We start from the raw sequence: 16,049 nt of genomic DNA, 5'->3' as shown, positions 1-16,049 counted from the left end.
CCCAGCCTATAGCAGTAAAGGATCTAATGCTATTTCTTTCTTTTTTTTTTTTTTTGCGGTACGCGGGCCTCTCCCTGTTGTGGCCTCTCCCGTTGCGGAGCACAGGCTCCGGACGCGCAGGCTCAGCAGCCACGGCTCACGGGCCCAGCCGCTCCGCGGCATGTGGGATCTTCCCAGACCGGGGCACGAACCCGTGTCCCCTGCATCAGCAGGCGGACTCTCAACCACTGCGCCACCACGGAATCCCTGATGCTATTTCTTGACTGACAGACTGTACACTACCATTTGTTTCCTTCCAACATTTTATTATGAAAAATTTCAAGCATGTAGAGAAGTTGAACTCATTTTCCATTGGGCACTGTAAATCCACTATCTTGTAGATTCTATAAATAACATTTTACTTACTGTACCTGCTTTATCACATATTCCTCCATCAGTTCATCTTATTATTTTTGATGTATTTCAAAATAAATTAGTATTGGGGATTTTTTTCCCCCTAATCTTTTATCACAGGAGGTGAATCCTTGATTCCTGTTATAAGGATTTCAGACTCATTAAGCAGGTGTGGAGAAAGAGCCCTGGCCAGCAAAAGGGCCAGCACAGTTCTTGCCATATGGTCGGTGTGCAGCAAATACTTGTTAAAGGAATGCAGTTCCATTAGGCTAGTTTGTCTAGCCCTGTAGGCAGACTTCATTTTGCCTCATAGGACAATTACTTTTAAAACAAACCATGTTAGCTAGGTTCATGTGGCCTCCAATTTATAAGGTGGACTTGCTTCTATAAGATAGTCCATGAAAGACAGTTATTTAGAATTTGAAATGGATTAAATATATGTAATATATTTATTATATATCATAAAAGTATATGTAAAGTATTTGTATTTTTACAACAGTGGTTGTCTCTCTTGGAATACGTGCCTGGCAGTTATTCCAAGGAACCCACATCTCTGGGTTGGTGCCTCAAGGATCCGCTTCAGGAAGACCCTGAAAGGGCAACCCCACCTCACATCAACCAGAACAGCTTCCCTTTAGTCTGTTTTCTATGAAATTCAGATTCCATTGCAAGGAGAAGTGTGAAAATCACAGCTGCTCAGGTTACCCGACCACTATACCAGAGCCCTAGGTAAGTCGTCGTATAGTAGGAAGTATTCTGGTAGAAGAGTATGGATGTATCTTGCTGCCCACATCTTACATTTCTGCGTTTAGCTGGCCAGGGATGCTGCACTCTCAAAATTTATCCTAGATAAAGAACAGTGAGAGTTTTCATAGCAAGGGATTAATCTGAAGATGATGAATCTGATGTGGGTACATATTTATGTGTCCGTGGAGATCCCTCAGGCCCTGAGATTGCGTGTTCCCAGAATGAACAGTATCTGTATTTCTACTTCTTACCTCCTAAAAGAAAGGCTATGCTCTTTTCCCCTTGATGAAATGGGTTTATTTTCAGTACGTTGGGGGCCGATGTCTAAATGCAGTGTGGGCAGCTACCAGAAACCTTCCCTGTTTCCAGAGCAGAGCAGGGCTCTCACCATTGGTTTCATTCTTCCTCACAGATAGGGCTGATGAATCATTTTGGTACTATGTCTTCCTTTCTTGCAAAACAACTGCAGTCACGGTCATGATGTGTTGTTCACACCAGCACACTTACAAAGTGAACGGTATAGGTGGTTCTTTTTTGACTGTTACGTTTACATTTGTAACTTCCTCTTTTCTTCTCTACTTCCAATAGGCTCGGGTTATGTATGATTTTGCTGCTGAACCTGGAAATAATGAACTGACAGTTAATGAAGGAGAAATCATCACAATTACAAATCCGGTAAGAGAACTGTTAGGTTTAAATCGGTCCCTTAAGGACTTATTTTTAAGATTTTATTTTTTTTTTAACAGGTTGATCATTCAGACCCACATGAATTTCTTTCCTGTTGCTTGTGAAGTATTGATATTGAAGTAATAATCTATTACATAAACACTGAGAACAATTAAGACCCCCTAAAAAAAGCTGGATGGGGCTCCATCAGGCAGAACTGGAGCGACATCCGGGACAGATCCCAGCTGGACACAGGTATAGGGATCAGAAAGTGACCAGTGTTGGTTAGCAGCCTCAGCTACCATTTATTCATGGCCTGTGAGCCAAGTGTTTGGCTAAGTACTATGCATATATTTTTTGATGTATTTTCTCTGTGAACTGTGTGAGGTAGGTATTTTTAATCTCTTTTTACAAATGAGGGTAATGAGCCTTAGAGAGGTTAAGTAACTCGACCAAGACCCTTCTGCTTGTAAGTGGCAAAACGGGATTCAAAACCACATCCACTGGCCTGTAAGCCCTGCTTTTTCTTCTCTGCAGGGGACACTGCAAGTAAACAAGCGTCCCAGGAGTATAGGTATATATACGCCAGTAGGAGGTGGGCTGAGAAAACAGGCTCTTAGAGCCAAACCAGACAGGACCTGAAGCCAGGCTACAGCCTTGGATTTCATTTGGGAAGCAGTGGATTCACTTAAGGGTTTTGCTTGGTTTTATTGTTGATATTGTTGTAGGGAGGTGACATGATGAGACCTGCACTTCAAGGAAGTTAATCTAGCGGAGGTGTATTGAATGAATTGGTGTGGCTGGAGCCTAGGATCATGACCTTGGGTAGTAGCGATAGGAGTAGAAAGAAGATGGATGCAGGAGGCTCTGGAGAGTCAGACCAGGAGGACTTGGTGCCTCATTAGATACTATTGGTGAGAAATAGTCGGGGATCCCCCTGAGGTTTTTGGCCTTCACACCCAAGAGAATGGTGCAAATGAATTTATTAAAGTACGTAAGTCAGGAAGAAGAGCTTATTTTTTAAATGTTGAGTTTAAAGACTAATAAATAATCAACCCTGTATAGCTTTGCATCAGTTTAGAAATAGAATTGCAGAGCTAGAGCTGAGGGCTGGAGATAGGCTGGCTCCCTGGACATCTTTGAGCAAGCATGTCAAGAAAGGTACCAGGAAGGCCAAGGAGACTCTGGAAGAGGAAGGAAGAGATGCACCTGTTCCACCAGGTGGGAGGGAGTGGGGACTATGGCAGCACAGAGACCAAGGAAGGAGAACAAGGAATGACCAAGAGGATTGCGGTTTCTTAATGTTGATAGTATTTTTTTAGACCTATTTTGTATGTTTTAGATTAAAAAAAAAATTACTGGTTATAAAAAGTATATGTCGTTTTATATAATATGCCAGGTATATATAAGTAAATAGGTTCTATTTTTAATCATAGAAGAGATTAAAGATTCTTTTATCTACTATTGATTTTTTTTTTAAATGAAGAAGCATTCTTCATTTCTTGGTAAAATAGTATTTAAGTTGCTGTTGTGGTCAAGAAATGGACAAAGTTGTGGCTTAAAATGACTTTTAAAAAGAATATGTCATCTAGATTCAGGTAGGTATTAACTAATTAGGGTATGATTCATGAATTTAAGATAACCCTTACTATTTTAAGAGGAAAAAGTAGGACTTTGCTGAAGTAACGTTGAAAACTGGGAATCCTGTTATAGAGTATGTTATTACTGATATTTAGTTTATTAATATTACTTATCCAGGAGAGCTAAGGGAGTATGGACCAGTTAGTTTTCCTAAACAACAGGCAATCCCAGAGCTTAGCGGCTTAAACAGATAATCGATGGCTGTTGCTCGGGAATCCACAAGTCAGCGGGTGGTTCTCCTCACCTGGGCTCGCCCGTGGGTCTGCAGTCACCCAGTGCAGGGCGGGGGCAGAGTACTCCAACATGGCCTCATCTGTTTGGCATTTCTCCTGCTGGGGGTTAGCTGGCAACGGGGAGATTGGGCCTTGTCTCTGTCATCATCTGGCAACTCAAATTTATCCTCATAGTAGCTCTTTGGGAAAGAAGAGCGAGCTGAAGTGTACAAAGCTTCTAGAGGCCAGCTCTGAACTCACCCCGTATTATCTCCACCTCATTCTGTTGGCCAAAGAGGTCACAAAGGACAGCCCAGATTCTAGAAGTAGGGGTGTGCATTCTACCTCTACCCCTTTGCTTTCTACCTCTCGACAGTCAGAGCTGCAAACCATTTTTGTGATCTACCACAGACCAGTAAATAGAAAGGAACTACAAAATGATGGCGTTCTATTAATAGACTGTTTTTCAATTTTTGATCAGTTGTTCAAGTTTGAGTTTTCTTTTTAGATTATATCATTTTCTGATGTAAAGAGAAGGCTTAAGAATTTAAAAATTTGAACAACGTTAGCTCTGCAGGAATGAAAAGGTTAATATTAATTACTTTTTTTAAAAAAATAAATTTATTTATTTATTTATTTTTGGCTGCGTTGGGTCTTTGTTGCTGCATGTGGGCCCCTCTAGTTGCAGCGAGCGGGGGCCACTCCTCACTGGGGTGTGCAGGCTTCTCATTGTGCTGGCCTCTCTTGTTTTGGAGCACGGGCTCCAGTCGCGTGGGCTTCAGTAGTTGTGGCACGTGGGCTTTATGGCGCAGGCTCAGTAGCTGTGGCGCATGGGCCTAGTTGCTCCGCGGCATGTGGGATCCCCCCGGGCCAGGGCTCGAACCCATGTCCCCTACATTGGCAGGCGGATTCCTAACCACTGCGCCACCAGGGAAGTCCCTACTTTTTTATGTATAACAATTCCCAGAGCAAAATATCTGCAGGAGGGCTTCCCTGGTGGCACAGTGGTTGAGAGTCCGCCTGCCGATGCAGGAGACATGGGTTCGTGCCCCGGTCCGGGAAGATCCCACGTGCCGCGGAGTGGCTGGGCCCGTGAGCCATGGCCGCTGAGCCTGCGCGTCCGGAGCCTGCGCTCGCAATGGGAGAGGCCGCAACAGTGAGAGGCCCAAAAAAAAAAAAAAAAAGAAACTGCAGGAAATTCCAACTATAATCTTTTTTTTTTTTTTTTTTAACCTTTTTGAGGATGTTGGTGGAGGATGGCTGGAAGGAAGAAACAGCAAAGGAGAACGAGGGCTTGTTCCCACAGACTACGTTGAGGTAAGAGCTTACTGTCATTTATTAATTAAATCTGGTCGTTGTCATATATCTTTTTATGAATTATCAACTTAAAGGACAGGACTGGAAGATAATGAAAAAATTCCATTGTAAGAGTAATACATGCTGATTATATAAAATGTAGAAAATACATTGAAGTAGAACCAAGAAGAAATATTACCTATAGACTTAGGCTCCAAAGAGTGACTTCAAATATTTAGATTAAGTTCCTTCCAAGGATAGCAACTTTTAATTATTCTGAATAAAAGTCTCTATTTTTCCCTTTGCTAATATTGTGTAGCAGCTGCTGCCTACAATACTGTTTACTGTAGAATTGATTCACAAAGTTTAAGTAGCAGACTGTTTGAAGTAGCTTTCCTCTCCCTGTGCTAATTTAGGACATCTCTCTCAGTTCCTTCTCCCACTCCCAAGGACGAAGGGTCTTGGATGGGCTGCTGTGAGCTATTGCCTGGTTTAAGCTCTGTTGTGATAGATGCCAAGGATAGTGCACAGCCCCTGAATGAGCCCTCCCTGCCTGGGACACACCCACTCAGCTGACAAACCCTCTCTGAGTCAGCCTCCTGGCACCCCCTGCTGGTTGTCCAGAGGTCACTGAGCTGAGTCCTGGGTGCATGGTGAGCTTGCCTCTCATCCTGGGTGATAGAAAGAAACTAAGGCTGTCTGGTGCCCTGTGAGTAAAGTTGGAGTGAGATGAAGAACAAAGTTGCCTTGAGCTCCCCTCTAGTAGAGAGAAATAGTGCCCTGGGAGGATGTGTGCTGGGCACTGCCTGCAGAATGGGAAGGCTGTCTGTTGCTCCTGACTGAGAGTTGGCTGGGGGAGTTTTGAACACTCCGGAGAATCTGATGAAATCTCAGACACCCCACCTTTTCCAGACAGTTTCAGAGGGTTCCCAGGCCCCTGAACCCAGTCCACGTGTCTCATGTTTATGTCGTGTTTGACCTCTGTGCACTGTGTATTCAGGATCCTAAAAATTAACAAGAATGAGGAAAATGGGAGAATTTAAGTTGATACTGGCATAAGTTGCATTTCTAGAATTCTGCATACTGACAGAAAGGAATTATGACATCTTCTTGGGCTTGCTAACCCTTTAAGAATAGAAATCCCTTTTCCATATTAGTTGACAGTTCTTGCTTGCCCTCAGGGGCTCTAACTCTGAAATAACTCTCATCTGTGAAGATAACTGTGGTTCTTTCTCATGTTCAGATTTTGCCCAGTGATGGAAAAGATCAGTTTTCTTGTGGAAATTCAGTGGCCGACCAAGCCTTCCTCGATTCCCTCTCAGCAAGTACAGCTCAAGCCAGCTCATCAGCTGCCAGTAACAACCAGGTAACTCTTACCCCGTCATCCTGCTGGATGCGACTGGCTTTACTGAGCGCAAAGCACGTTTGTGAAAGCTTGTGCTGCATTATAGCTATTGCCGTTCCTTGAAAGCGTAAACAGAGTAGCTGTTGACGTGTTATTTGTGTGGCATTTCTTGCTGGGTTTTAACAAAGACTGTTTTTGGAGTTGATGATTAACTAGAAGGCGGGGGTGTTCATTGAGAGTTGCTTGTAAAAGTCTGGCATGGTATGAATACAGACCCCATAGATTGCGAATATCCTCTCACTTGAGGGCGAGGAAGGAAAAGGGTCCTCTGCTGAGGCGCAGCGGTCAGGGTCAAAGGTCTGTCTGGAACAGGACCTGATTTCTGTGACCTTGGCACGTTACTTGCACTCTCAGCTCGAGCCCCCTCTTGCAGATGCAGTGCATGTACAAGTGGCTGTAGATCCAGCAGTTGGTACCGTTATGGTGCTGTTTCTAGAAAACTTAGAAGAATGGGATAATTTGAGAAAACTATGCTGCAAGTTCACAGTAGTTTTAAGGAATTTGACCAGTTCGGGTGACTCTGCCTGGTTCGGTTATTGCTCAATGATTATCCAGAGCCAGTGTCTGTAAGAAAATTGAGAAGATGGATATGGAAATGTTACTGCCTCCTACATCTTTAGAAATGAATGGCCTTTAGGAGATGTTACTTCTTGACATTTTTAACTACATAAAAGGCTTTAAATTAGGTAAAGCCTAATAATCATATCACTTATGATTATTTGCTTACAGCATATTTATATCTTAACCTTTTAAGAGAGTTTTTCAAAGTACTGTTACCATATGTTAACTGCAGATTTTATACATTTTTAAATAGCTTTTGTGGACATCCTAAATTACACATTGTCTGGCTCGGATATTTAAAATTCAGAGGCGAGGTTATCACCAGAGTTGAGCATTCTCCCATATTTTGTTAATCTGTAATACGTAAGGATATTGGTCAGTGACTGGGGTAGAGGTAGATAATGTGGCTGCATCATCCCAACCCCCATTATGATAAAGGGCGAAGAAATAGTAGCTAACCCTTACTTGGCGTTTTACCAGGGATTCTTAGCCTGGGAGCTGTTAACGTTTGGGGCCTGATGCTCCCTCCCTGTGATGACTAGCTGCGTCTCCGGCCTGCACTCACCGCTCTCCCTGCCTCCCCCCACCGCTGCCCCAACCCCGGTTCCAGTCACCAAAATTGTCTCCAGTTGTTGCCAAATGGGCAAAGTCAACCCAGCTGAGAGTCACTGAGTTTTACAAAAACATCAGTGAAAGGGTTTGCATTAAGTAAAAATGACATTTCAATGGAATTATAATGAGATGATCATAGAATAAGTGAAGGAAACAAAAGATGGGAATATTCATCTTATTTTAATTCAGGGACCTGTTGCAAATATCTCAAGGTAGACTGAAGTACTTTAGCTCATAAACACAAATTCAAAATCAGGCTCAAATTTTATGTTACGAAGAAGACTCCTCAGTATTTAAATGTAACAATATAAACTGATCAGCGTAAGTGTAATTTTTTTCTTCCAGGTTATCTTGAAGAAAATATAACTGACTTTTTTTTGAGGTTAGGTTTTACTAATCCAATCTGACATTAAATCTAATCAGATCCTTTGAAAGCAAAGAAAAAAATGAACCAAAACAAGGAGTAACAAAATACAGAAAGCATGACCATAATGAATTAATTAAAACATTTGAATAAAAATACTTTCAGCAGCCGTCTATGCTCTCAGTTATCCAGGATGTGAGAACAACTTAAATGGGCCAAAACTGTGGTACGTTCTATAAATACCATTATTAATTGGCAGCTTTTAAAAATGTGGCTGTCAGGTGTGCCCGTTATTTCATTTTCTGAATGTCAGTAAGAAAATACTATTTTTGTTCCAGGGATACGCCTCTTGGGCCTTTCTAGTTAGTCTGGCGTTGTGTTAGTTCCCAGAGGACAGTTTTATTTGGAGATAAGTGTGTCAGAGGAGCCAGGCCTCTCCTCTCTGCCGTCAGGCAGGCAGGGCCCCCCTTCAGCTCGGTACACTGTGCACACTCTCTAGTCAGTATCCCTCGAGTCTCCTCAGCACCACTTGTTTTCAGTTTGGCCTTCTTCCTGCACAGGCAGGTTAAAGCCTCACATTCAGCTGCTGGTTATCCAACTTTCTGACTGTTGTATCTTTTAAACCGTATCTTTTTAGAGAGATCTCGCTAAAAGGTTACATCCGTCTGCAGGTGTTCTTGAATAACTTATTTTGAGCCTGTTATTTTTTAATTTGTCTGAGTCTTCACTGACTTTGTATTTTTAAGCTATACTGCATTTCACAGTAATTAGTTCATACATTTATTTATAACTTAATATGTAAAATAGCACTTCCTTTTGTTTTTCTTAAAACTCCTAATTTCAGGTTGCTTGGGCTACCTTCTGGTTCTAGCTTCTTACTGAGCAGTCACAGAGGTAAGTGCAGTGACTGGTGTAGAGGTAGATAATGTTGGTGCATCATCCCAACCCCCGTTATGATCTCTTTCTTTCCTCTCTAGTATGTACGGGAACCCTTTACCTGTAAAACACAGTCCAGCCACTTGGCTGAGGTAGAGACTAGAACTGTAAATGTCAAAGGAGTATAATGCATTATTCTTTAAATGTGTTGGAACAATTTAATTTGAAAAATGATAGAGCTGTTTTATTTTTTTAAGTACTTGGAAAAAATATAGGTAACATTTTTTTTCATTAACTTTGGAATATAGAAGGTCTTTCTAAGCACAGCACAATTTCTAGCAGCCATTAAGGAAAGAATTGATATATTTAAGGCAAAAAGTAAGGGGCTTCCCTGGTGGCGCAGTGGTTAAGAATCCTCCTGACAGTGCAGGGGACACGGGTTCGGGCCCTGGTCCAGGAAGATCCCACATGCCGCGGAGCAACTAAGCCTGTGCGCCACAACTACTGAGCCTGCACTCTAGAGCCCGCGAGCCACAACTACTGAGCCCGCGTGCCACAACTTCTGAAGCCTACACGCCTATAGCCCGTGCTCTGCAACGAAAAGCCACCGCAATGAGAAGCCCGTACACCGCAACGAAGAGTAGCCCCTGCTCGCCGCAACTAGAGAAAGCCCGCGTGCAGCAACGAAGACCCAACACGGCCAAAGATAAATAAATAAAAATTTTTTTAAAAAGTAATGTTCAACTAGGAAAAAAATTTCTAACATGCCAGAGATGTCAGCTAATTCTGTTAATATACAAAGAACTCTTGTAAATCTGTAGGAAAAAGGTAAACAACTCAGAAGAAATGGGCAAAGGATATGAACAGATTTTTCATTGGAAAAGAAATACGAAGAGCCAATAAACATAGGAAAATGCTCATTTTGAAATTCTTCTATCAAATTAGCAGAGAATTAAAATGTTTTCACTCCTGGTGTGAAGAAAGGCGTGTTCAAAGAGGCATTCTGGTATGAAGCTGGTAAAGGATAAATCGATGAAGCGTTTTGGAGGACAGGTTGATAATATATATTAATATTTGAGGTGCATCTGCTCTTTGACCCAGCACTCTGAGTTGATCTTACAGCTCTACTCTCAGAACACAGCCATCTGGGCAGGAGAAGAGGTTTCCTGCAGCACTCTTGTAACAACAAAGCCTAGAATGTGTGCCTCATCAGTAGGGGCTGGTCAGATAGACTACAGGACAGCCACACCATGGGAAGCAGGGCTGCTTTTAGAAGAATGAGGGTAGCTTCAGATATACAGATATGGATGAATGGGCTTTTAAAAAGGCATATCACTATGTGTAATGTTATCTTTATTGTGTTTAAATATATACACACCACAGATGCAAATTGTGTAGAAAAATTATTGAAGGATATCCAAGAAATGAGTCAGGTTCTTGTTTTCTTTTTCTATTACAGATTTTAAGTTGGATGAGGACAGCTATTGCAGTACCTTTAGAAAAGAAGAATGGTTTTTAGTGGTTATTACTGGTTTCATTATTAGTCATTTATCTGATATTTTGCAGTTTCAGGAGCATTTCCTGTTAGTAGCTGTGCCGCTAGAATGAATTAACCCGCTGGTGGAAATGAATCTCAGACATTATTACCAAACATGTGTTAATAGCCGTCCTCATTTGGGTTTTCTCCCAGCTATTAGTGTTTAAATTATATCATTGATTATAAAAAGGTTCTCAGTGTAGAATTTTTTAAAGACTCTTAGATTACTGCCTCTTTGCAGAACTTACTTTTGAGAAATTAATGGGAAGTTTTTGTTTGTACCTTTAAAAGAACACTGGGGCTTAAACATTAATTGAAAGTTGTATAAACCTAGATGTTTTATCTGAAGGTTTTTGACTTGAGGGATTTATTTTTCTATGCTTTTTAGACTAGAAAGGTGTACCTACTTGGAATAAACTGCTTCTCCTTTTGTTAAAATTCTTGTTGCTTTCTTTATCACCCTGTATCCCAGTTTCCCTTGGCTATATCTCTGTTCTTCTGTTTCACGGTTTCTCATCCCATCCTTCCCCCTCTCCACGTGGGTTGGTGCGGTGGGAAGCCCGTGTAACGTTTGGTGTTAGAGCTGGGTTGACAGTCTGGCTGCACTTCGTAAGAGTCGTGGCTGCTTCCTGAACTATCGGAGGACCAGGCCACTGGTATAAAGTGGTGTCAGACTCACGGAAGACATTTAAGAAATATTTCCTTTTTTCACCTCTTCCCTCTCCATGGAACAATCTCAATCCACTTACCCTTTTTTGTTCCAACCTGTCTCCTTCTTCTACCCTCTCTAACCATGCAGAAGATTCCCTTAGAAATATCTCTCCAGTGTTGAATTTTCTCTGCAGTTTGCTCAGTCTCCAGCTTCTTGTTCAGCATCGCTATCCGCCTGTCTCCTCTGTATCTCAGACTCTGCATGAACAGAATCACTCATTATTTCCCCACAAATCTAGTTTCTCTTCCTGACTTTCCCATTTCTGTTTCTCTGAAAGGTTGCTTTTTTCCTATGCTCTCTTTTTCATTCCACTTTAAAACCCTGAGTGCCTTTGCAAGCCATAGTTATTGATAGGAGTGTCCTGCATCCTTTAGATGTGTAAGGGCAGGAAAACGCTTGGTTTTAATCCCAGACCTTGCCTAGATTTTATTCCCAGATCTCATACTTGCTGTGTGACTCACGGTGAGCTTCTTAGCTTCTGTGTGCCTCAGTTTCCTCATCTGTAAGACCTCAAAGAATTGTTGGAAAGAGTAAATGGAAAAAAGTTCTGAAGTGTTTAGAACAGTACGTGGTACTTAGTAGGGGTTTAATTATTTTTAACAGTTTGGATATTAAACAAATGCTCAAAGTTAAGTGGGTATTTAGGGACATAACATCTTTTTGATTATTAGAGATTTTCAGTGTGATGGTATTTGTTATGAAGGAACTTTTATTTATTAAGGAATGAGGAAGGAAATAGTAATTTTATGTTGGAACTACATTTTGCTTTTGCATTTCTCAAAAAAAAGTCCATTTTTAGGCCATTTTGTAGTCCATTTAAAAATAAATCAGCAAAAGAAACCTTCACAAAGGCTTATTATTTCATTATCTCAAATAAGGTCTGTAGTGCTGTGGACTTCTCATAATTGCTTACTGAGACTTTCTCTTTACAAAACCCCTGTTGCAAAGGTTCTCTCCATTTCCCCACCCTGTCTCCCAGCCACACAGGAGTCCCTTTTACTCAGTTACAGGGCATTGTAAGGAGGGTTGTGCACATCTGTATACAGGATTTGTTGACATTTTTCTTCAAAACTGAATTAGGCTGGTGATGTTAACCTTCCATGCTTTCCTGATCCCAGACCCTTGCCTTACATAAGATTGCTTTGTGCATCTGGGACCCATTCAAAAATACACACTGGCAAAATTTATTTTTTAGGATGTTTTGTTGCTATTTGATTTTATCTAACAGGAAACAAATGACAAAAGCAAAGGGTTTGTTTTGTTTTTACCTTATAACTGCCCTGGTGAAGGGCCAGTCAGCATTGTTATACGCCCAACCCATCATCAGAGGAATGTCTATAAAAGCCCATTTCATGTGGACCTTTATTAGACAGATCTATCAAATTGTCTTCTGCTACTTATAGCATTATCCTGTTTGGCACATAAAGCTACCTATTTTAAAACTTTGTGCTAAAAAAATAAGTAAATTCCGAAGCTAGTACAAATATTTTCCATTTTTTAAGGCAAATCTTATTCTTTTAGTTTTCTCTATTAAAAAAATAAATACCTGGAATTGTCGTCTGTGGGTTCAGAATGTGAATTAATAAAGGATCTGTTAAGTCATTTAAGCTTTTTGGGAAGTAATTTCCAGTCAGTAGTATTGATGTGACTGGCTACAAATTGATTTAATCTGTTGTTATGATCTAGCCTTATTTTTTAAAGAATGTACAAGTTTTATATTTCTATAAGGGGTTTTTGAAATCAGTAGAGGTTCATCTGTAGAATTAGATGATGTGCTTTTAGCAAAAGATCTATAAATAACAAAATAGGAAATTTTACAAATTCTGTCTGTATTTTGAGCTGAAATAATTAGGTTTTTCACATAAGACAACTGTATACCTTCTGTGGGCCTTTTTGAGAACGAGAAACCTTTGTCAGAAACTGATTGAAATGTTCTCGGCTTATAGAATCCCATTATTTGCTTTCTAGTCCCACTTCCTAACACAATTGGCACGTGGTTATTAAACATTTCATGAATGAGAAATGTCAGATAAAGACAGTTATGCCTCAGTCATGCAGATAAGGTTCAGAAAACAAACAAAAACATCATAACCTCAGCTTTCACAAAACCAGTAACTTTCCATTCATTTTTGTTGTTTATCCCTGGCCAAAGTCTTACTCTGGAAGCTCCTTCCCTCCTTTCCTTCCAGGCTTATATATTAGGGAATGGCAGTGTAATCGGCCATAGCAACGTAACCGATAGGGTGTAGATGTATGTGACTGAGGATTTCCTTGTGTGGTAATGAGGTGGGCCCTCGAATGAGGCTTCCAGAGCCTTTCCCCTGGGATGATAATACGCAAGGTGGTGAGCCCGTGATTAGCAACTCTTCTTACCTGGTAGACTTGTCAAACCGAATGGTCCGTGTTGACCTGTATTGAACTTTGGGCATCCTCTGTCAGGAACCAGGTGGGCAGCGGGAGCTCTACCTACTCATCAGTATCTTTTGAACCTTTATGTATTCTTTGTACTCTTGTTTGCTGGTTTGGTAGAATGCCAAACAGAAAGCAACCTTGATGAAATATAAGTTAACTTTCTCATTAATTCTCAGACCTAGATCACCCTTGGAGTCTGAACTAGTTCAAGTGGGCACAGAGAGAAATAAAGGCATCTGTTGCCCATCTCTCCATCTGCCCCCAGCCTCTCCCAGTGTTGTCTCATGATGTGTGCAGTGAAAGTTCTTCTTAGACCATGTCTTGAAGAACTGGGAAACCAGAAGAACTTATTTCGCCTGAAACCAGCAGAACATACTGGGAAACCAGTGAATCAAGTCGATCTAACTGTCGTTTCCAAACAGGCCCTTGCCCAGATCTTACTGCATTTTCATTGATGCCTATTGTCAGAAGTAAGAGTTTGATTCTTACTCATCCTGGTGGCCCAAGGATGTCATATAAGAAGGAAAGTAACAACAAAGTAGCAAAATATAACAAAACCAGACCTATTGTCTTTGTGGTCAGCAGTTGCAGACTAGTGTTTTGTTTTGTTTTGTTTTTCTTTAAAAGAAAGTTACTTGGAAACAGTTTAATTCTTTCAGTTTAAGCTTTTTAGAGTGGGACCAGAGCAATGCTCAGTCTAGGGATATTTTTGCCTCTGTTGAAGCAAAAGCCTTTTCAGTGCTGTACCTGCTGTCACCCTTATGAATCATGAGGTTTTCCGTTTTGGCTGGTGAGAACCATCCTACTAAGGGGTTGATACTTAACCTTTCATATGGCAGCTCCCTCACGTGCGTACGCTGATCAGTACTCACCTAAGGCCCGGGGTCCCGTCCCGCCCCCCACTCATCTCCGGAGGTCTCTGTGTAGCTTTCTGCTTCTCAGTACTCTGCCCCAGACTCCCAGCTCTGTCTTCTTAATTCACAGAGACCAGTGGTCTCTGCATGGGTTCCCCGTCCCTCCATGGCCTAGAAAGTCTCTCTAGGCAGAGGTCAGGTCCTTTATTGCCTGACGTCTAATGATCTGAAGACAGTTTCACATATTTTGTCTTTTTTAGTTTTAAGTGGAAACGTAAACTGGATCCCAGTTACTCCATCTTGATTGTCTTCTTTGTGTATTACTAGTTGATTTCCAGAAACAAGTTTATTTACATCTACAAATGGTACAACTTTCTTCACAAGAAAGTTGTACATGAAAAGTGCATTCTCGTAACACTATATAAATGTTAATAGTAATGACTTCCCTACTAGAGAGTTGTGGGGCTGGGATTCGAAGCCTGGAAATTGGGCTCCAAGGTTGTCCTCCTAATAGCGATGCTGATTTGGCCATTGCCTAGCTCCACAGGGTGTATCAGTTATCTGTTCTCATGTTGACACTGCACACCAAGCCAGTCAGCTCAGGAGCACACAGAGTTCACGACCTCGCGGACTGTTCTGTGCTCTTAGCCGGTCTTGGTAGGTTCTCCGTGGCTCTGTGGTTCCAGGAAGCTTTGCTCATCTCACATGTCTGGTGGCTTTGAAAGCCCTGGTTCAACATTCTAACATTTTTAAAAGCTTGGCTATGTTTTTCCTCGGGAGTTTTTTTCATTGGCTGTATGACTTGCATGATATTTGTTCCATTCCTTCTGTGCTGCTTATAATTATTTTTAGTGCTTCAGTGACACTGTGTTATGACAGCAAGAGTCTTTAGAATATATACTAATGCGCTGAAGACAAACCGCTGCTATACAGGAGGGGCTTTGCTTTTTGCATGTAATCTTGGTGCATGGGTGGCATGCTGGAATTTTCTGGTGAACTTAGCCCTGCTATGCACTTGCTGCTGTTAGCTTTGGTATATACTCTTTTTTTCCCCTTCGTTTACCGAGCACCTTTTCTTATTTTAAGGTGGATATTTTGGCTCAGATTGGTTGTATTGAAAGTCTCAGCCAATCACCACCTTCTTCATCTTCTCCTTCTCCTTCTTCTTCCGTAAATAAGGTAAAATTCAAACTTGAATGAAAGAGGAAATAAACATTTAAAACCCCTAGAAGTAATCCTTTTTTTCCCAAGTGAGGTGATTGTTTCAGCTAAAGTATCTTACTAAAGCTCTTCTTGGGGGCATGGCAACATAGAATGTGGGACGTATAGGAGTTGGAAGGGCAATTGGGATTTATACTTTGGAGACTTTTGATGAGACTCGATTGATGGATTTATTCCATGGACAGCAAGGTCTAATGAAGGACTTTTAATCACGGAGTTTACAGAATCTGGTTGGCTTTGGTACCGTAAAAGGTGGGGAAAGAAGAGAATGATGACATTGCTCAGTAGAAAGGAGGGGGGTGGGGCTGGGAGAAGAGGATAGGAGAGCTCCCTCAGAGTTTGAAACCTTAGCGGAGGGACATAATGCATTATTGTGCGACCAAATGTCTGCAGGTGAGGGACAAAAGGGGTTCTTGGAATTGATGGCAAAGAAGTCAGAGGCCGAAGGATCATTAAACCAAATCGTTGTGTAGCTCAGTTTGTTGCAGTGGGGGTTAGGCTTTGAAGAAAAGCAAGATCTCAGCATTTAGCACACAGAAA

General features: G+C 41.5%; 1 protein-coding gene across 4 annotated transcripts in view; it reads left to right on the top strand.

Annotated features, from left to right (window-relative positions):
• Positions 1–16,049, top strand: part of SNX9 (sorting nexin 9) — a 91,415-nt gene that overhangs the window by 36,872 nt on the left and 38,494 nt on the right. For 3 of the 4 annotated variants that reach the window (XM_027082518.1, XM_027082538.1, XM_027082547.1), the window contains exons 2-4: positions 1,729–1,815; positions 4,902–4,976; positions 6,199–6,321. In XM_027082518.1, coding sequence (XP_026938319.1) covers positions 1,729–1,815; positions 4,902–4,976; positions 6,199–6,321 — 285 coding nt within the window. Of the gene's footprint in view, positions 1–892; positions 1,123–1,728; positions 1,816–4,901; positions 4,977–6,198; positions 6,322–16,049 lie in introns of all 4 variants that reach the window. The other variant, XM_027082528.1, reaches the window with a different exon arrangement.

The sequence above is a fragment of the Aethalodelphis obliquidens genome, unplaced genomic scaffold (genome assembly GCF_003676395.1).
Source record: "Aethalodelphis obliquidens isolate GAN/ISIS:26980383/991018 unplaced genomic scaffold, ASM367639v1 scaffold3, whole genome shotgun sequence".
Taxonomy (NCBI): domain Eukaryota; kingdom Metazoa; phylum Chordata; class Mammalia; order Artiodactyla; family Delphinidae; genus Aethalodelphis; species Aethalodelphis obliquidens.
The sequence above is the reverse complement of the archived record's forward strand: the minus strand, read 5'-3'. Positions and strand labels throughout refer to the sequence as shown.